The sequence below is a fragment of the Myotis brandtii genome, unplaced genomic scaffold (assembly GCF_000412655.1).
Source record: "Myotis brandtii unplaced genomic scaffold, ASM41265v1 scaffold123, whole genome shotgun sequence".
Lineage (NCBI taxonomy): Eukaryota > Metazoa > Chordata > Mammalia > Chiroptera > Vespertilionidae > Myotis > Myotis brandtii.
The window spans coordinates 9,301,382-9,322,826 of record NW_005354291.1 but is presented as its reverse complement, the minus strand read 5'-3'; the positions used below and the strand labels follow the sequence as shown (position 1 = coordinate 9,322,826).

General features: G+C 37.8%; 1 protein-coding gene across 20 annotated transcripts in view; it reads left to right on the top strand.

The window, feature by feature from the left end:
* The window catches only part of EPB41L2 (erythrocyte membrane protein band 4.1-like 2), a 146,818-nt gene that overhangs the window by 54,601 nt on the left and 70,772 nt on the right, over positions 1–21,445 (top strand). For all 20 annotated transcript variants that reach the window (XM_014533804.1, XM_014533803.1, XM_014533805.1 and 17 more), the window contains exon 4: positions 18,941–19,045. In XM_014533804.1, the coding sequence (XP_014389290.1) occupies positions 18,941–19,045 (105 nt within the window). The remainder of the gene's footprint in view (positions 1–18,940; positions 19,046–21,445) is intronic.

The window sequence follows — 21,445 nt, the reverse complement described above, 5'->3', positions numbered from 1 at the left end:
TAGGAGAATTTGAACAATGAGCTTGAAAGTAAAGTGGGCCAGTACAATACAGCACATATCAAAGTTACCATAAAGCTTTCTGGATATCTATAATAATAAAAGTGTGATATGCTAATTAGACCGGATAGCTGAACGACCTTCTGGACGAAGCCGGGGCTGCGAGGGCTGAGGCAGCCGCTATGGCTGTGAGGTGTCTAGATGAGCTTTTATTTTACATGTATATTTAATTGGGCAGAATGAAGGTGAGTCATAGAAGATGAAAGGATGGAAATGCTATTTCACTTAAAATGCATTTTTGGGGGGCATATAATAGGTATAATTTAATTTTTATTCACTTGGTTTGGGTCATTATCTTCTACATAAAGTGTGTGGCTTTGTTCATGAAACATTTCTGGATCAAGCATTGGTGATACTGTTGAGGAATAGGTTAGTCTCCAGTGACCCGAGGGCAGAGCCCATGTCGCACACGGGGAAGCTGCGTTCTTGTGTTCATGGCTGGATTTCAGTCTCATTTCCCTACAGTAAGAATCTGTTCTGGATGTGGTGATTCAGGGATGAAGCAAATGCTAATATTTCTGTAAAGTGTTACAGAAATTTGTAGCATGTTCCTTCTTTATAGTACATCATTTGACATCACAGTAATTGATGGAATGAGGGTGGGGTGTTAAAACTGAAAAGCACTACATTGGTACTGTACTTCTCAAATTTAAAATGCACTTCATTTGAATGTTTTAATGTTTTGAAGTCTGGATTTCTAAAGAAACTTGATAATGATAATACAGTGGGGCCTTGACTTACAAGTTTAATTCGTTCCGAGACCGAGCTCGTTAAGGAGCTCGTTAACTCAAATTACTCTATCAACTCAATGCAAAAAATCGGCAGAGAGACAGCTGGTATCTCAAAAAACTCGTTAGTCGGGACACTCGTAAGTCAAGGCCCCACTGTCTTTAAAGTTTGCAGAATAAGCTCACAATATTGATGGAGGCCAATAGCATGTCCGAGGTAGGGGTTGGGCTTCAATAAGATAGGACTTGAGGGAGTTTCATTGTGTAGGGTCTAGTCCTCAGCTGTAAGGCACACATTAATTCTTTTTTTGTGTTTTTGTTTTTGTTAATCCTCACCCAAGGATATCCATTGATTTTTAGAGAGAGTAGAAGGAAGAGTGAGAGACAGACATTGATGTGAGAGACACACATTGATTGGTTGCCTCCTGCACATGCTTGGCCTGAGGTCAGGATCAAGCCTGCAACCAAAGTATGTGCCCCTGACTGGAATTGAACCCGGGACCCTTCAGTCCTTGGGCCAACACTCTAACCACTGAGCAAAATCGACTAGGGCTACATTAATTCTTTATTCACTGTGCCCAAGTAAGTCCAACAGGAAAAGTGACCATTGCTGACTAGTCCTATGAACATGGACATATTAGAATTCTAGGAAATGAATTTATATGTCAGGAAGAATTGATTAGTCAACTAATTCTTTATAATAAGGAAGTCATCAAATGATTCAGGTGATAATTTTAAGACATCTTTGTGAACATGAAATTTAGACGAAGGAGGATTACATTAACATAATAACTAGTGTCTTCTACACACTGTAATTGTGGAGAGTAAGTATATCTGGCAAGGTCAAGAATGACTGTTCTCTCAGGCCAGGTGCCCTTCTTCTATTCCCACTCCCCCTCCTCCTCCAAGAAGCCTAGTTGGTTCCCTAGATTTTGACACAAACACACATCCTTTTTTCCCCTAAAATTTTACACATTCATCCCTGGCCCTCCTATAGTCAGATCATTTCATGCCTCACATGTGTTGATTTTACATCAAACTTTTTAAATTCTGCTGGAAATCTTATTGTAACTTAAGTTGTGAATATTATTGACCTAATAGGCTTGGGATGGGAGTTGAAGTTGGAAAGGAGAATGATTCGGCTGAAACTCTTTGCCATGTAAAAACATTATTTCGGTTGGAAAAGATTCTGAATTTCAAATGTCACATGTCATTTTGCATTTTGGGCAGAAGTAATATAGGAGGAAGTCTATACATTTTTTTTAATTGGGTTCTGGGTGCCCAGTTTCCTAACTCAGGTCCAAAATTTTAAATCTCTTCTTTTCATGTTATTTTTCTAATTCTTGTAGCTTTTCCCCCTTAGACTTTCTTGTTTCAACTCTACAATTATATTCTATTACCCTTTTGTAGTATTATATTAAAAAAGTTCTATGCTTCCTGCCTACCTTGTCTGCCTCTAAAATCAAAATTGCTAATTCCTCAAAGGTAGCAGATCTGCCCGGCCGGCGTGGCTCCATGGTTGAGCGTGGACCTATGAACCAGGAGGTCACAGTTCGATTCCTGGTCAGGGCACATGCACAGGTTGTGGGCTCCATCCTCAGTGTGGGAGTGCAGGAGGCAGCCGATCAGTGATTCTCTCTCATCATTGATGTTTCTATCTCTTTCTCTCCCTCTTCCTTCCCCTCTGAGATAAATAAAAAAAAAAAAAAATTTTTTTTAAGGTAGCAGATCTCTCAGCTAAGTAATGAGAGGACCAGCAATTTGTGTGAATGACTTGAATGTGAACTGTGCTGCCTTCTAATAGAGATTTGCATTTCAAAAGAAACCTGTTCTCTCTAGAATCATAAGTGGTAGAATTTCACTAGTGAAGCTAAGGAAAGTGAAAAAATTAAGGCATTGTTGTGAGGGGGATGGGCCTGGATTTGTGGCATCTGTGGATCGGGTGGATACATTGCTGGTAAGGTAGCCTTTTGGGGAGGCATACTTTGGGGCCATGCTCACCCACACACTTCCTAACTTTTCTGCTTCTGAATCCCCATGTTTCTCTCATATTTGACAGTTTTTCTCCTCATATACGTAAATTAATTGATGGTATATATTTTAGGACAAGCAAAGGCTTAAAAGATTCACCTTCACCCTATCCCACCCCTCCCCACCTTGCTTATGGTATGTGCTTTATAGTGAACACAGGCCTGGTCACTTTCTCTTTTGTTTTACTTTAGTTTGTCAGTCATCTACCAGGAATGCAAAACTTTTACTTAGGAAATATGTCCAGCTCAATAAAAACATTGTTGCTTCAGATCAATGTTTAAAAACTGAGTTACCTCAAAATGAAATATATTTTATTCTCAGATTGCCCAGAAGTTGCTTGCCATTGAATTCAAAAATCAGAAATTGAGGTGATGAGGTATAAGGAAATTAGTTTCTAAAAAACTTCTCAAGACCTCTCTGTGTATCAGATCCTGTTTGTCTCTGTTTTAGAATTATTATAAAATAAATATTGAAGTAATTCAGATTATTCTGCATTAAAACTTGACTTCTACTTTGGTCAGTTGTTAAAAATACTTTAAATACTCCTGGCCAGTATGGTAGAGGTAAGAATAGTTTCATTGAGCCTCATGTGTGATAAGATCTTCTGTCAAATGGCTGGCCTGTGTTTTTCTACCTGGTGATTTCTTTTTCAAAGTTAGTCTCAAATGTAGTTGTTATTAAAGATTGCCAGATAAATTATATTACCAGGCTGTATGAACCAGTCATTTTAAAAAAGGATTTTGAGTGAAAATTTGAGCAGTTGGTGTATTATCCATTGGGACCTGCAAGGGATGAAAGGGATGTTGCCTAGCCAGATTGAAAACCAAAAGGTGATGGACTTGGAGTGTGAGGGCAGGTAGTCTTAAGCTCTGAGAGAAGCGATCTGTTTGCTTACCTTGGTGTCAGCCTTGACTCATGGTCAGAATCCTTAGTTAACTTTATTAAAAATATAGGAGCACAGAGAATTTTTAGGACAGTGAAACTACTTTGTATGGTACTATAATGGTGGATGTATAATATCATTACACATTTGTCCAAACCCACAGAATGTACAGCACTCAGAGTGAGCCCTAATATAAACTATGAATTTGGGTAATTATGCTGTATCAATGCAGGTTCACCAGTTGTAATAAATGTACCTCTCTGTTGGGGATGTTGATAATAGAGGAGGTTATGTGCATGGGGGTTTAGAATATATATGGGGAAATCTATGTACCTTCTGTTCAATTTTTCTTTGAACCTAAAAGTACTCTAAGAAAAAAAAAAGTCTACTAGAAAAGTTTAAAAAAATGCATATGCACAGATGCCACCTTTGAAGATTCTCATTTATGAGTGTGGTGCCAGGCTCAAGCATCTGTGCAGCCAGAGTTAAGAACTGCTTTGAAATGCTGTAGCATGCTGTCTGCCAAGGCAGTCCCTGACAGAACACCTGCTCCTCAGCTATCAGGTGAATTCTTCAATCAGCTCCTTGTTGCAATTTAGCATGGCTGGTGGGGAATTTTCCCTAAGTGATAGGAAAGTGGTAGGAGACCCTACATTAGGACTGTAGGAGGTCTAATTAAGTGTCTGGGTTCACTCACTCATGTGGCAGCTGATTCCTAACTCAATTGATGGCTGAATTTGTCCGTTATGATTTGCTTTGAGCAATGCCCAGCATATAGTAAGGGCTTGAGAATTATTAGTTGCATTTATTATTTTCATTATATTTTAAAACCTCGATTATAATTTTGTAAGGACCTTATCATTTTATTTGAATTTTTGATGAAAATACTCAAGTGTTATACCTTGGATAAATTCCCAATATTCGCATATTTTATCAATACCTTAGTGGCTTGGAAGGCCCATAATGTAAGCCAAGCATGTCAAACTCAAAGGCTAACATGGGCCAAATAAGCAAGGTTTAAATTTATGTGGGTGCAAAAAAAACAAAAACTTCAATTTTTATAGAAACGTAGGTTTATTTCGATAGAAACATGCTGAATACAAAGGGCTGAAATAAATGAGTAATCGTTAACATAAAATAATAGAACATTTTAATAGAAATTAATATTTTTTTCTTGAACATTAACTTACCAGACACTGAATAACTGCACAAATTAATAAGCGTTATGCAAATAAACCCATTTTTCTTGTTCTCCAAAAGCGAAATATTTCCTGTTGTGCACACCAAACAAGTCAGTCCAAGACTAATGACGTGGCAATTGGCTGCTAAAATAATCACTGCTAGTGTTAGTGGAGAGAAATGGTGCACCTGTGCTAAAGACTCGTAAGGGTCATGGACACAACATGATTATAGTAATCAGTCATTAGTGAATGTTGTAGTTCGTTATTAATAATTATGTATAACAGGACATTGTAAAAATTAAGTTACGAAATTTTTATTAAAATGTTTCTTACATACCGTTATATTGGCTGGTCCACAAAAATATTCATTGTGGGCCACGTGCGGCCTGTGGGCCGCGAGTTTGACATGCTTGATATAAACACATACCACTTATATATTCACGATGGTCTTCGTAATTTAAAGAACTTGCTTAGATTTTAAAAATAAACTTTAGTTAGTACCACAAGTAAGAAAAACCTCCACAAGATTTAAAAACAATGTACAAATTTTAAATAAACCAATCCCTAGTGTCAGAGGACTTAGGCTCTAGTTGGAGAGGCATTGGTCATAACCAGTTGAGTTAAAAAAAGAAGAATGTCACAGATGAATTTATTTACTTTACCACTAAATAAACTCTAGAAATAGAAATACAGTCGGATTTTGCATATAAGAAACTACAGGCTATTTGGTTAGAGCAAATGAAGATTAGATGATTCTTCCTCATATGCTACAATACTATTCCGTTAAACTTCTATTTCCAAAGGAAGGCATTTAAGGGGCCATGCTTTATAAATAGCTGAGCAACTGACATGTATTAGAACTGAGAGGGCTGTTTATTATTCCTTATCATGTAGTTAAAGCCAAAACTATGATTTCTGTATAAAATTTGTGTGCAGATATTTATATTTCATAAACAAATGTGGTTTTATTAAGTTTCAATTCCATCACTCTGGGAGTTTTGTGAGGTTTTCTGCAGCTCCATTCCAGAGCTTAGTTTGGGATTTCCCTGTAGTCAGCATGCTGGTGAGAAGAGTAGGAACTGGTTTTTGGAATGCAGGCCTGTTCTGCAGTGTGGAGATAGAAGTCCTTTGAGAGGGTGCCCCTCTGGTCAGCTAGCTGATTCTTGTGTCCTGAAAACATATGAAAACCTCTGGGTTTCAGGAAAAAAATGACAACCACCTTAGAAATATAGAATGTGCTTATAGATGAAAGATGAAAAGTTTAATGTTTTATCTTTTAAAAGGAAAAAAATAGCATTTGTTTGCCTTAGGGGGCAAAAGACCATAGCTAATAATTAAACTTAAATTTGTGGCCAACAGTATATTTTGCTTGTTTGTTTGTGAATACTATCAATAGCAGATTTCTGTTGTTGTTTTTGCGATTTTCCACATAGCATAAAGATAAAATATCTTTTTCTGTCTTGTTTGTGAGCACAACTTAACGGTTGCTTATGAGAGGAATTGTGTGCTCAGTTAAGAATTTTAAAGCATTTCAAAACCCAGCAGACTGGGGTGATGAAAAGTCATTCTGTTTGAATACTGCATTTAAACTTGAAAACACTTGCTCATGAGATAGTGTCTTACTTATCTATATATATAAAAGGCTAATATGTGCAGTGTCCCCTTGGGAGTTTGACCAGGAGACCGGGAGTTCAATCGATTGCTATGACTTGTGTTGACCACCGGGGGGCGGCACAGAACGAAGGAAGGCCCCAGCCAGCAGCTGGGAAAGGAAGGCCCCGGACAACAGCTGGAAGGCCCTGATTGGCCCTGATTGCTGGCCAGGCCTAGGGACCCTACCCATGCACGAATTTCATGCACCAGGCCTCTAGTAATGTATAAGAATATCAATGCCTGGGTCCTTGAGGAGTTAATTATTTAAAGGAGAGCGTACCAGCTTATAGCTACATTAGGATTTCTTTTAAAATTATTGCAGGATGCAGTTACTAGAGGATATTGTGCAGTCTCTTCTGGCCTAGTTTTTGTGTTAGTAACAGCCTTTTTATTTTATTTTTAGCATCTAAAACTATGTTGAATAGTATTTTATGTTATTCATGTCAACAACACTGCAAAATTTCCTCAATGTTCAATCATAATCCCTTGAATCCTGTGGAATGGAAAAGAAATAGAGATTCTGTAATGAGCTGTGAGAGGTTTTTTTTTTTTTTTCCATTCCCTTTTATAGCTTAGTCTTAAAGGAATACTACATAGGAAACATTTCTTTTTATGATTTTTTGTAGTGATTTATAACAAACCTACAGGCTTACATAGCTTTGATAATGCATGCTTGTCTGTTTGTCATCAGATGTACATATATAGTTTGCCTGATCACTAATAAAAAATAAGTGTGAGAATTTTTCATCTCAAAAAAAAGAAGATACATATGTGTATATATGCACATGTATTGTGTCTGTATATATCCATTTATTTTATTGTCTGTATATATCCATTTATATTATTTCTACATGTTTATATATTTTATATATAATATACACATATATTTTTCTTAGTATAATTTGAAAAACTTTAAAAAATTAATTCATATTAATAATCAGGAAAACTTTACTTAAAATCTTCCTTTACTATAAATGACTCATTGACTTCTGGAATTACATTTTTAACAAATACAATTTAAATCATTGGACGTGGTTTCTTCCTTTATGTTGGGGTTTGAGTGAATTTTGGAACACAGTTGTGTTGACAGCTCACTCAGATTAGTAGGAAAATAATGATCTGATAAATGATGGCCTTAACCTATTAGAGACACTCTTTTCCCTTCTGTATGGTTTTCTTTGATTTCCTCCATCCTCCATGACAATGTATCAGTTATGTTTGCTCTTTACATACCTTTCTTTCCTTGGTCTTTCATATTTGCATAGTGTAGTTTAGAACTAGCACAAACTACATAGTTCCGGGGCTGTAATGTATGGATTGCATTGTGTACTTCCCAGCATTGTTTCCTTGGTAAACAATAACTGCAGTGTGGAAGAACCTACACGGAGACAGTGATGGAGTTTTATAAAACACCAGTGGTGTGTGGCGTCGACTGCATTCTGCCGGGTAAGCAGTTGCGCAAATTCCTTCAAGTTGAGAGGCCTCCAGAAATGTCATGTTTTGGCCTCAATAATGAATGCCACAAATAACAGCACAGGCACAGGGGACTTTCCTCAGCGTCTCAGATTCCAGCCTGCCTTTCTTCAGCTGGATCTGCTGTAGATTGCTTTGTCTTTTTTTTTTTTTTTAATGTTCCCCAAAGCTAGTCTTTTAATCCTTGAATAATATACTTTAAAGTCATGTAGATTGTCTTGTTTTGTCTCTCTCCTTTGGATATCTCTAATGTATTATGCAACCTTTTATATTTTTACTTGAACTTATTGGGGTGACATCCTATATAATAAAGAGGTAATATGCAAATTGACTGTCACATCCTCACAAGATGGCTGCCCCCATGTGGTCAAAAGATAGCCGGCAGGGGAGGGCAGTTGTGGGCGATTAGGCCAGCAGGGGAGGGCAGTTGGGGGCAACTGGGCCTGCAGGGGAGGGCAGTTAGGTTTGACCAGGCCGGCAGGGGAGGGCAGTTAGGGGTGGCCAGGCCGGCAGGGGAGGGCAGTTGGGGGCAATCGGGCCAGCAAGAAGCAGTTAGGCATCGATCAGGCTGGCAGGGGAGTGGTTAAGGGGTGATCAGGCTGGCAGGCAGAAGCGGTTAGGGGCAATCAGGCAGGCAGGCAGGTGAGTGATTGGGAGCCAGCAGTCCCGGATTGTGAGAGGGATGTCCGACTGCTGGTTTAGGCCCGATCCCACTGGCAGTCGGACTTTTCCCGAGGGGTCCCAGATTGGAGAGGGTGCAGGCTGGGTTGAGGGACACACCCCCCCCCCCCAAGTGCACAAATTTCATGCATTGGGCCTCTAGTTGGTTAATAAAATTATATAGGTTTCAGAGGTACAATTCTATAATACTTCCGTGTTCACCACCCTAAGTCAAGTTTCCTTCCATCATTTTATGCAGTCTTTTTAAGGAAAAACAATCTGATATCTGAAAAGTAAGATCAAAGGACTTTTTTTTTACGTTTTTAACCCATTGATTTTATATTGCTGCTCAATGGTGTAAATGGGGTTAGGGAGAGGCGGGGTGGGGGGCGGCGGGGGAGTGTTGGAGACAGATTGTAAAGCTTATTGGCATTCAATATAGAAAGTAAGATTTCTCTTTGAAGTGTACTAGGCAAGTTTGCCTAACAGTTGCATGGTTTTAATTGTTTAATTACATTACTAGAATGGAGATTTCCACAGGTTGTACTATATAAAGATCTGCCTAAGAAGGGATACAAAGCAAAGGCATGCTTCAGATCACAGGAGGAAAGTAACAGTGAAACGGCTGTCTTAGTGAAGGAAAACCCCACTGTACCTTCTGCATGAAGGTGGGACATGGCCTGCTCGCAGGACCAAGGGGCAGATTGGCTTTTCTGCTTTTGTCATTCCTCTACTTCCCAAGACATATTTGGAAATGCTCTATATTACTAAGGAAGAGATTAAGTACAATGTAGAATTGTGAAAATAAAATGTAGGTCTGTGGCTGTTCTCCAGAATCTATTTGGCAGTGTGCGTTTGGTGTAGTTCCTTAAATATCTTTGGGTTGGTAGTCCATGAGCTAGATCTTGCAGATTGCATAGGAATACAAGTCAGAAGGCCTGAATTCTAGACTTGACTCAGTGCCAACTTCATAGCACTGAGCCATTCTACCCGACAGATATCTTGGCCTACTTGTGAGCTAGTTACTCAATGAGATGCTGCCATAGGAGGCATACTTTTGCTTAAAAAAACTCAGTCTCCAAAAGTAATGAATCTCAAGGAGTAGAATGTAAGAGTAAGTAGCATAGATGTGAAGTAAAGTGGTTGATGGAGAAAGATGAATATTTGGAGATTGGAATAGGCCTCATTGGGAAGGAGTATTGAGAGATTTGTCTAGAGATAGGGTTTCAGCAGTTGGGAATAAATCTTGGTAAAAAAGAAATTTAGAGTATTTCTTGGCAAATCAGGAGTCCTCTTTATCTGAGTTATTACCCCCAAATTGCTATAACAGCTAGGGAGCAGCTACATGTACTGGTATCTTCAGTGTAAAATATCTGTATTCAACAAATGTGTATTTGTATGATTTTCATGCTATAGAATTTAAGTTGTTTATAAACAAATCAAAACAATGACAATAGGAGAAAATAAGAATTCAGTTCTTTAAAAGAAATCCAAGAAATCAGACTGAAAAGTTAGATCATATAAACTTTGTGTAACTTCAGTTTCCTCATTTGTGAAATGAGATTGGATGACATAATTGTGAAAGTTCTTTAATCATATTTGAAATCAATTTTTATTTTTAGAGCAGCTCAGAAAGGTCCTGATTTCAGCTGCCTTTTAATGAAAGCATGTAATGTGCCAAACATTTTAAGTAAAATACACTTTTATTTCTCTTATCACCATTATAAGATAAGTGCTTTTATTTTAAAGGGAGGAAACTGAGACAAAGTTAAATAACTTGTCTGAGACTACACAGCTTTTAAGAGGTAGGGCTAGCACTCTTGGATTCCACTATCAGTTGTGTCTTGGTTCCTCTCCCCAAGTTACGAGAATTACTATTTACGGAGGGTGTTGTGAGCAGTGTGAAGGCAAAAAAGAAGTTGTGAATCTTGGGTCATATTTCTGCCAGGCATAGGTAGGCAAGTTTGATTGCAGATTAGTACTTATAAAAAGCAATAACTTGGAACATTTAATATATAGCATTTAATATGTCTTCTGATAATCTGATATACTTTATGACAGCAGTTCTCAACCTGTGGGTCGTGACCCCTTTGGCGGTCGAACGACCTTTTCACAGGGGTCTCCTAAGACCATCCTGCATATCAGATATTTACATTACGATTCATAACAGTAGCAACATTACATTTATGAAGTAGTAACAAAAATAATTTTATGGTTGGGTCACAACATGAGGAACTGTTTTTAAAGGGCCAGAAGGTTGAGAACCACTGCTTTATGAGCTAAGAAGAAATATGCCATTTTGTTTGTCTTTTTCAATTAGTTTCCAAAAGCAGATCAGTTTTAGGTTTTTTCTTGAGTAACTTCTTTGGGTTTTCTGTTATATATATTTTCCTAGCTCATGTTTCCTTCCCTCTTGTCTTGATGGCTTTATTCTTTTATTTATTTGAATCAGGTGAGACAGTACCTTGGGGTATGCCCTTTGTAATTTGCAGTGGCTTTTATGTCTATAACTGTGACTAACTGCATAATGACTTAAAAAAAATCTGTCTCAAATATTCTCTATGCATTTTTATGTTTAATTGAGACTAAAAGTAGTAAGTTGTCTTCTACTGGTATATTCTCTTCCTCTTTCTCTTGATCTTCTCAAGTTTATTTTTTACATCATGATGAAGACTTTTGGGGTACCAATGGATTTTCTTTTAATGTAATTTTAATTTTTTTTTACAATGCTTATTTTTAGTCATTCTCTTATCATTTCATCTGAAGTTGTTTTCTGATTTATTGTTCTCTTCCTCTTTTTCTATTGATTTTCTCAAGCTTATCCTTTATATCATCATGAAGCTTTTCAGAGTATCAATACATTTTTGTTCTTTAAATATAATTGTAATGTTTTTTACAATCCTTTCTTACTTCCAGTCATTCTCTTAGTTTCATCTGAACATTGTCTCTCTTTAAAGGGCTTTTCTCTTTCTGTTTTATGAAAAGCAATGATTTCTTGCATGCCTTTTTGAATAGTAATTTTTAAAAAATATTTCTTTCTGGTTTCTGTAGCAAATCATTTTCAGAAACAAAGCCCTTTCATTGTTTTTAAATAATACATGTTAAAACCTTTTGAATGTTAATGAGTATAATCAATTAATGGAATAAAGTGATTGTAGATTGGTTCTACTGAACCATTCAGTTTCCTTAATTTGAGAGATTTAGCATTTATCAACCATTGTCTTTTAATATTGCCTCTCCCTTATTCTTTCTATTCATCTAAAATTCTGATGTGATATATGTAAACCTTATTATTCTGTCATCCATGTTCGTAAAATTCTTTAATATTTTTCATATATTTGTGTTTCTGTGCATTCTGAGGAGTTTTTTCATATCTATCTTTTAGTTCACTGCCTTTCTCTTTAGCTGTGTCAAACCCTGTCCATTTATAGTATAATTTAATTATTACAGTTTTTATTTCTAAATGTTCTGTTTTATTCTTTTCAGAATCCGCTTTTTTATAGTTTCTTTTCCCTTGATGATATTTTAAAATTTCATTTATTTCTTTAAACATATTAAACATTTATTTTGTGTTCTATACTTGATAGGTAATTTTTATCATCTACAATCTGAAGATCTGATTCTGATACTGTGTCTAACTCTCAATAATAGCAACTGGTTTCCTTGTGTTTGGTTTTTTAATTATATTTGTTGAGATTTTATCTATGGAAATCATTTGCTTCTCCCAGACAGTTGGGCACATCCAATCCTGTGCCAGTTTAGACTGAATTACTTTTCTTGACATTTTTGAATAAAAAAGATAATGTTAATGCCAGTCCCCAAATCTGCTTGAGGGCCAGATCATCATAATTTGCTACCTCCTTTTTTGAGCTATGCTCTATTGAGTAGTAATTCTGCTGTGGAATAAATTAATAAGTATTTTACTTATTTATTTTCATTTAGCAAGAGAAAATAACCAAATTTAAAGCATGTATATGTATGGGAACTCTGAATACTTGAGACTCAGAGACCCCACATGTAGGAGAGGTTCAGAGACAGAAAGGGGATTGAAGTATATGAGACATCGTGAGCTAGGGAGGAGGCAATGCACCTTGAGGGACTTCAAAGGCCATTGAAGGATGTTAAGAGAGCAGATGTTTAGTAAATTTGCCCTGGCATATAGGTGTGTCAAGAAAGTTTATCCCTGATAACCTTGTTTATGGTTAAGTTCTCTAATTCAAATTCTAGGCATAAGGGTGAAGTTTCTGCTTGAGTCTGTGGCTAAAGTTGCCCTTAGCACCAACTAATCTGCATACCACAGAGGCATATCTTGGGGTGACTCATTCTGGACCCCCAGTTCCCTCTTCTGAAACTTTCATTCCAGAAGTTGGGTTGGTAGATTATTCTATATTTCATTAAACCAGTCTCAGTCTTGAGAAAGATAGTGGGGGGTTTTAGCCAAATAATTTTGAGAAGCATCAGTTTGAATGATAAGACACAAGTTTTTTGCATCATCATAAAACTTCTCAGGGTATCTTATATGCAAATACGAGTTTTGATGCTTAGTAGACCAATGGAACATACTTTGGTGAATACAAGTCTGCTTCCTGATACCCTTGGCTTTTGCTTACTGCTTCTCATTGTCTTTCTCTTTGTGTTTGTACTACTCTGCTCTATGACTGTGTGTGTGTGTGTGTGTGTGTGTGTGTCTTGTATTTAAACTCTATGCTGGAAGACGTATCTGGTAATCTTATCCCCATATTAGGACATTATATTTGGGTAGAACTATCTCATAGACCACTGATCATTTGTCTTTGGATCAGTTGGACAAGGTACCTAGTTATGTCCAAAGTGGTAGGTTAATAGGACTTCTGGGGATGGTAGGGAGATGCTTCCTGTTTATTTTCTGTCTTGTCCAATTGAATGTAAAGTTCCTAAGACCATGTATATCTTATTTATTGTTGTTTCCCCAATATCTTGCCATAGGAACTGATACATATTAGGTATTGGATCAGTATATTTTGAGCTTTTTAGACTGGCAAGCCCTTGTGGACATCCAACAGTAGGACAGTATATCTATTAGTTATATTGCATGGCTTGTCCATTATAGATGAGTTACTTTTTTCATCTTATTGTATCCTACAGTATCTTTGAAATAAAAATCGGCTGTGTCAAACTTTAAACATCCAAAGTGAAAATTAAGTTCTTTTGAATATGCTGTTTATCTGCCTTAAAAAAAATAATTTCCTTCTAAGATTCTTTTCAGATGTCACATAGTTTCTTATTGAAACTATGATTTTTCTCACATTCTCATTCCATTCTTGGTGTTCCCATAGCACTTTGTACATTCATCTTTCAGCACATGCCTCACAGTATTGTTGCATTTTTTGTCTTTCCAGCCAGACTTCATTGAGGGTGGAGATGCTGAATGTAAGCTTAAATGATATGTGTGTGCAGTTAAGATCTTATCAAGCATTTAAAATAGCTGTTTCCTGGAGAGGGAAGGAGAGAATAGTAGAGAAGCAATCTGAGCATCTAGAAGAAGTTTTGGCATTTTTTAAGTGTAGGCTAGTGACAGAACAGTTGGGAATGAAATTCAGCTGTGATTAAGACACTTAGTTTGGCATTGGACATATACTATTTTATTGGTTTAATCTGACCCTCACAGTGTGCTGTGAGACAGCTGTGATCTCACTTTACACTTTATTAAGGCCACTAAGTAAGTGGTTTGTTCACTGTCACATTCTTCTAGTAAACAGTAAGGTGCTTATACAATGTTGAATGAGGGAGGGACTGGGTCTGACACCAGCTCACGCTGATGCCGCACTGTGCGGCCCAGCCTACCAACACCACATTGTGTTGAGGTGGTGTGTTCTGGGTATGTTTTCCTCTTAATCTTTTAGGGGAATTCTGTGCATGAGAGCATGTTTCTATTTTTGAAACAGAAACCAGTGAGAAAGTATGATTTGTTAACAAAAATTGACTTTACAGCAATGTTGGAATGTTTCTTTGAACTGCTGTTTCAATTTTAAGACATCAGTTGTCTTAAATGTCTTTTTACCCTAATTTCAAATGGCATTATAACCAAATGAAATAGTATGAATCTCCTTTAAACTGTCACATTTCTTCACGATGCCTGCAGCTGCTTAATTTCAGCAGTTGGCTTATTTGAAAGTAGTTGTCATTTATAGTCAGGTTTCATAGAAATGATAAGTTTATTTGAGAACTCTGATTAAAGATCAACTTCTTATAAGCTTCCATTGAGTTGTTAGTATGGCTTATAGTAGATAAAATGTTCCCTGTGACTCATTTATACTTCTTAATAAATGCATAGTGGGTGATACCTAAGTAGATAAATGTGGCAGGAGCTATAATAGTTTGCTCCCTTTATCATCTCAGATAAGTAAAGTTCCTAAACACACAGCTGGAGCTGAAATTATAGTTATGGTCAGTCATTAGGAGCCTCAGTGGGTTAAATGTCACCTCATTTAAAGTATGTTACGTACAGTTTTTTTAGTTAATTCAACAGTTTTGTTTTGTCTTCTAGCACTTGTGTTGGGCAGTCTTCTCACTGGAGATTCAGGAGTGAGCAATGCTGTTGAAATTAATGTGAGAGAAAGCAAATTCTATAGTAGATTATTGATTACCTTTAAAATATTGTTTGTTATTATTTGCAACCAAATCTCACATCTACTCCTGGATCCTATAAAGAAGAGACAGTGGATCTTACTGCACATTTAAGAAAGTAACTGTCATGATTTGAGCCACCTTCTCACAAAATTAATTTAAAATACTTCTAAACTCAGGGTTTCAATTATATAGATTAATAATTGCATGTAGATCAAATAATAAAATTCAGAACCTTTCATTTTAAAAGCTTAAAGCAAAATTTCATATAAATGAAATTAGTCATTTTTCATGTTATAAAACCCATAGCTTATAAGTAATAGGAGCCAATATTGATTAAGCACTTACTATTTGCCACACAGTGTTCTAGGCTCTGTATGTATTACAACTCATTTAGTTCTCACCACACCCTTTGTGGTAGATTCCTTATCCTCCTTTCATGAATGTGCAGATTGAGGCAGTTGGAAATTGTGTCTTGTCCCAGGTCACATAGCTTGTAAATCATGGGTGGGGAATGTCCAGCCCTCGGGCCATATAAGGCCCTCAGAATCATTTGGTCTGGCTTTGCTAAGGTACTAGGCCAGTGATGGCGAACCTTTTGAGCTCGGCGTGTCAGCATTTTGAAAAACCCTAACTTAACTCTGGTGCCGTGTCACATATAGAAATTTTTTGATATTTGCAACCATAATAAAACAAAGACTTATATATTTGATATTTATTTTATATATTTAAATGCCATTTAACAAAGAAAAATCAACCAAAAAAATGAGTTTGTGTGTCACCTCTGACATGCGTGTCGTAAGTTCGCCATCACTGTACTAGGCATAAGTTAATTAAGTGTTACCAAATATAGCAGGCTACTTTTTAAGTTGATAATTTTGTATGGCACATGAATGATGTTATCAATATCCAAATAGCCCTTGGCAGAAAAAAGGTTTCCCATCCCTGTTGCAAATAATGGAAATGCAATCAGAACTTCGGTTTTTGGAATCCAGATCCCAATACTGTTATTTACTTTTCTATAAATTGTATGCACTTTAAATATGTGGACATATCCTATATAATAAAAGCCTAATATACTAGGTGTCTGACCGTTTGACTGTTCGACCAGTCGCTGTGGTGCGCACTGACCACCAGGGGGCAGACTCTCCAACTGGTAGGTTAGCTTGCTGTTGGGGTCCTGCCGGTCGGGACTGGGTGAGATGGGCTGGACATGCCCTGGGGCCCTCCCGCGATCCCTCCCCGGCCCTGATTGTGCCCAATGGGGTCCCTCAGCCTGGCCTGCACCTTCTCGCAATCTGGGGACCCTCGAGGGATGTCCATAGGCCAGGCCAGGCCGAGGTCCCCACAGGTGCACGAATCTGTGCACCGGGCCTCTAGTAAAAACATATCTGTCTTAAATATATTTAGTAATATAATTTTCTGGATCTTGAGATAATGTTATCTGTGGCTTTCTTCCTCTTTCCTCTACTTTTGATATAATCTATTTTTTTAAAGAAATCTATATATATAAAAGGCTAAGTGTCCATCCATTCGACCGGTAGCTATGACGCACACTGACCACCAGGAGTGGGATGCTCAATGCAGGAGCTGCCATGGCGCACACTGGCCATTTAAAAATAAATGGCACCACAGACATGGCGCCGACAAACCAACATTCAGCTTCCCCCAAGTGAGACACAGGCCCCACCACCACCCCGGAGCGACACCCCGCCAAATCACAGCCAACACTGCCAAGACCCCATGGCGCAAAATGCAGCCCACAGTCCAGCCCAGTCCAGAAACGGTTGCTGTGGGTGCCGGGTAATAACATCATGTAGCAACACCTGGCTTCCTCTTCCTAGCAACTAGCCTCCTTGGAGTTTCTTCAGCCCAGGAACCCAACTTGCTTTATAGCCAGGTGCAAACATTTTACAGTTTAACGAAATGTTTGTGAAGCTTTTTCATGTGCCTCATCTCATTTGATCCTCACAGAAGTCCTGGATTAGGTAGATAGGAGACTCTTTAGAATTCTATTTTCTTTTCATTAGCCGGAAAACGGAGATTTAGAACGTTAAACTTGACCACCTGACTAAAAAGAAGTAAGAAATGGTGGACCTTGAAAATGACTTTAGGTTTTCTCACTGCGCAGGATATAGTCAAATACTGCTGCAGTTAAATATTTTACCCTTTGTTCTCCCTTCATGATCTATAATAATAATCTGCTTCGTGTTAATATTTACTGCTGTGTTGCTGACAATTACTTGAAAGAGAAGTTGGGGTGCTTCACTGGGCTGGAAAAAGTTTAGCTAAATCAGAAAGCAGATCTAATTAAGCAAGCTTATTCTATATATATAAAAGGCTAAGTTGACTCACACATGCAAAATACATATAAAGCTCTCGCTGGCGCCAATTGCACATGTGTGTTTCGATCTGTCATTGTCGATTGTGACTTTGGTTGATACTTCTATTATAGAGAAAGGGCGAATGGCAATATTAGAATAGTTCTTCTAATTAATTTCCTTTCAATGTGCATGAATCCGTGCATCGAAATACTAGTGTTACTATAAAAGGTTTAATAATAAAAGTTTCAAATTCTCTGCAAGCCTTTCAGGCATGAATTTCTTACCTCTGCTCCCACAAGGAGGAGGAAGAAAAGGTTAGCAGAGAGAAACAAGCCCTTGAATTGAGTTTCTGTGAAAACTATCTTTTGAAACTCCTTATCACAGTCATACTAACTTGAAATTATTTCTTTTATATCTTACTGTATTTTTATAGATACATGTGTGGGAAACATTAATTTTCACACACTGGATGGATTTACAAGCATACATTTTTATAGTGGGAGGACATTCATCTCAAGGATGAAAAAGTATGATGGCTTGTTCATTTTTCACTTGCCGTCCAGTGGCTGCTTACATCATTGCAGCGGCAGGAGGCCTGTGACCTGACCTAGCAGTTGGGCATTCCCAGGGGTGTGCATCTTAATTGGAAATGAGTCACCACTTTATGTTTTGCCATTGATTAGACAATGAGCTTTTCTTCTGTGGCTGTCAAAGGCCTTTACATCTCTGTTGATAGCAGCTTCTTAAATTAAAAAACAAAACACAAACCAAGACAAAAATATGTTAAATCCATAGGGGCAGCTGGTTCATTGTCCTGGTTTCATTACATAATATTTTAAAACTTTGCTCTAAAGAGTGAATGCTGTATCATTCTTGAGAAAGAGCATATCTTATAATGAGAAAAAATTTCTATTCTGCAAATATCACAGAACAGAAATCATACCTACAGCCCAGCCCATCTGATAGGATAAATTGTGTTAGGATACATAGAGTAGTAACGCTAATGATTTTCCTGGAGGGAAGTATACCTTGTAGATATGACATGAGCCATGTTGAGGAACTGAGGGAATCAGTTTGGGCATATTTTTATACATTTTAAAAATAAATGAACTCTTAGCACTTTACTTTTTAGTCCTTTTACATTTATATAGAGCAGCAGTAAAACACAGCTTCTGTCTGATCATGCATTCATTTTAGAATTTATGCTTTGTATTGTTATAAAAGGTCAGAAAACAAATATACTAATTTAAGCTAAATAACGTTATTTAACATGATGCCCTTTATTTATAGTACTCATGGAATCTTGTTGCTTGAAAAGTAAAGATACTATTTCTTTTTCCTCAGAAACGTGCCAAGGGACAAGTATTATTTGACAAAGTGTGTGAACATCTCAACCTCTTGGAGAAGGACTACTTTGGACTTTCGTTTCAGGAAAGCCCTGAGCAGAAAGTAAGTGAAATTTCAGGTTTATCTATATTGTCTTAGAAAAATACTGTAATTTTTTTTTTATTAGTGTAAAATTTAGCTTTAAAATAACATTTGTTTTTATTATGACACTAGAGGCCCGGTGCACGAAATTCGTGCACGGGGGGTGGGTGTCCCTCAGCCCTACCTGCCCCCTCTCATAGTCCGGGAGCCCTCAGGGGTGGGAAGCAACCCGGCAGTCAGGGGAAGGCGATGCTCCCATCACACCTCTGCTGCTGCCACTGCCGGCAGCGCAAGCCTTGGCCGGCCCTGGTTACCTGTGCCTCCAGCCGGCCCTGGTGGGGCTGAGGGGACTGGGCACCGCCATCTTTGAGGGCATGGCAGTCAATTAGCATATTCCCTTCTTATTGGCTGTGGGCGCTGCCATCTTTGAAGGTGTGGCAGTCAGTTAGCATATTCCCTCCTTGTTGTCTGTGGGCGCCGTCATCTTTGAGGGCTTTGCAGGCAATTAGCATATTCCCTTCTTATTGGCTTTGTGCTGCCATCTTTGCGACGGTGCGAGGGTCAATTAGCATATTCCCTCTTTATTAGATAGGATTTTGTGTTCATCATATAAATTTGGTAAATATTGAAAACGTGTGTAGGGTGAATCACCTATAACTTTATGCCATTGTGTGTCTGCTTTTTCACTTACATTATAAGCAGACATAATGAAATGCTTTATCCTATGTTAATTGTTAGAAACAGAAAGAATTGATTTAAAAGCTTTCATATTGAATTTTTCGCTCTTGAACTTACCTGTGTGTTAGGAATTAAGTATGCCTGCAAAGCAGGGAAGGAGGCTATTGGAAGGAATCTCAAGAGTACCCATATGTACTTGTTTATAGGTTCCAGAGAGTATTTGCCTTGTGGAACAGACTTTGATAGCTATGTGGGGTGAAGATGTTTCTTGCCCTATTGTTGGGTTATTGGGGGATAAAAAGGAGATGGGGGTCCAGCCTGACACGGGTGGTTATATTTAACTAGCCAGGACCCTATGGAGGTGTCTGCCTGACATCAGAAATGTGTAGAGACTGTTTCTGCTCCAGGAATTTCCCAAGATACTAAGTAGGAGCATACGAGTTCTATAATGACTCATGATAATTCAAGGAACTTAAGGGCTTTTCAGTTACATAGGTAAATTAAAGAGAGAAAAATTAACCAGTCCTGACAATTCACAGACTTAACCTGTAGACTTTTGTCTTAGTTAGTTCCGCCTTTTCTAACAAAGTACCTGATGGCTTATAAAGAACAGACATGTACATCTTATAGCTTAGGGGGCTGGGAAGTTCAAGATCAATGTGCCAGCAGATTCAGTGTCTGGTGAGGGCCCACTTCCTGGTTCATACAGTGCCTTCTTGTTGTGTCCTCAGATGGTGGATGGGTCAGGGTGTTCTCCGAAGCCTCCTTTATATAATCCCATTCATGAGGATTCTATCTTCATGATCTATCAACCCCAAAGGCCCCACCTCCAAATACTCTCTCATTGAGGATTGGGTTTCAATATATGAATTTGGGGGGTGGGGTACAAACATTCAGCCTCTAACACTTTCCTCATTGTTAAGAAAGGACTTTATCTCTTCTACTAGTATGTCACTTTCTCAGTCTTAGGGCTTAGGTCTGGTGAAGCTATTGGGTGTAGAAGAGTAAAGGTTTGGTCCAAGGTTGCACCCTAAAGTGAAGCCCTTTTAAGTCTGTAGATGGTGGCTGTGGACAGACACACTGTGAACATTCTGACTGAGGATGCCCAAAGCACTTTGTCCCAGTGAAAGGAGTTCCTTTCTAATATGGAACATTCACATCACAGTCAACAGAACAGAACAGTTAGGAGATGAATATAGGCTATAACTTTTATTTACCCACATGCCATCATTGTTTGTATTTATATGTCCTGGTAATGAAATACAGGATATAAGGATGATAATTATATATGCATTAAATTTTCTCAACTTGTTTAGTTTTAAATCCTTGATACCTAATTTGTGGCTTAATTCCACATTTAAAGTAAAGACAATTAAATTGCATGTCTGCTTGCTGAATAGTATGTGGGTGTTCTTATTAGACCCCTATTTAGAATATTTTTCTCAGGAGTAATAACATATTAGACATTTGACTAAATAAACTAGGCCCTCTTTTTAGACTTTACATTATAAGATGGTTTTGATAATGTTTCCAATCATGCCCTTCTGTTGGCCCTCAAAGCTGCAAAAGAGAGAGTGATGGGAATTTGGCTATCATTGTCCACTCTTTTGAAGCAGGCCCTCACCAAATACTGAATCTGCCAGCACCAGGAGGGGCAGACTACTAAAAACAAGTAAGTGGATTGCTGTTGACAGTCCTGTGGAGATTGTAGATTTTACAATTGTGATGGCAAAATAATATATA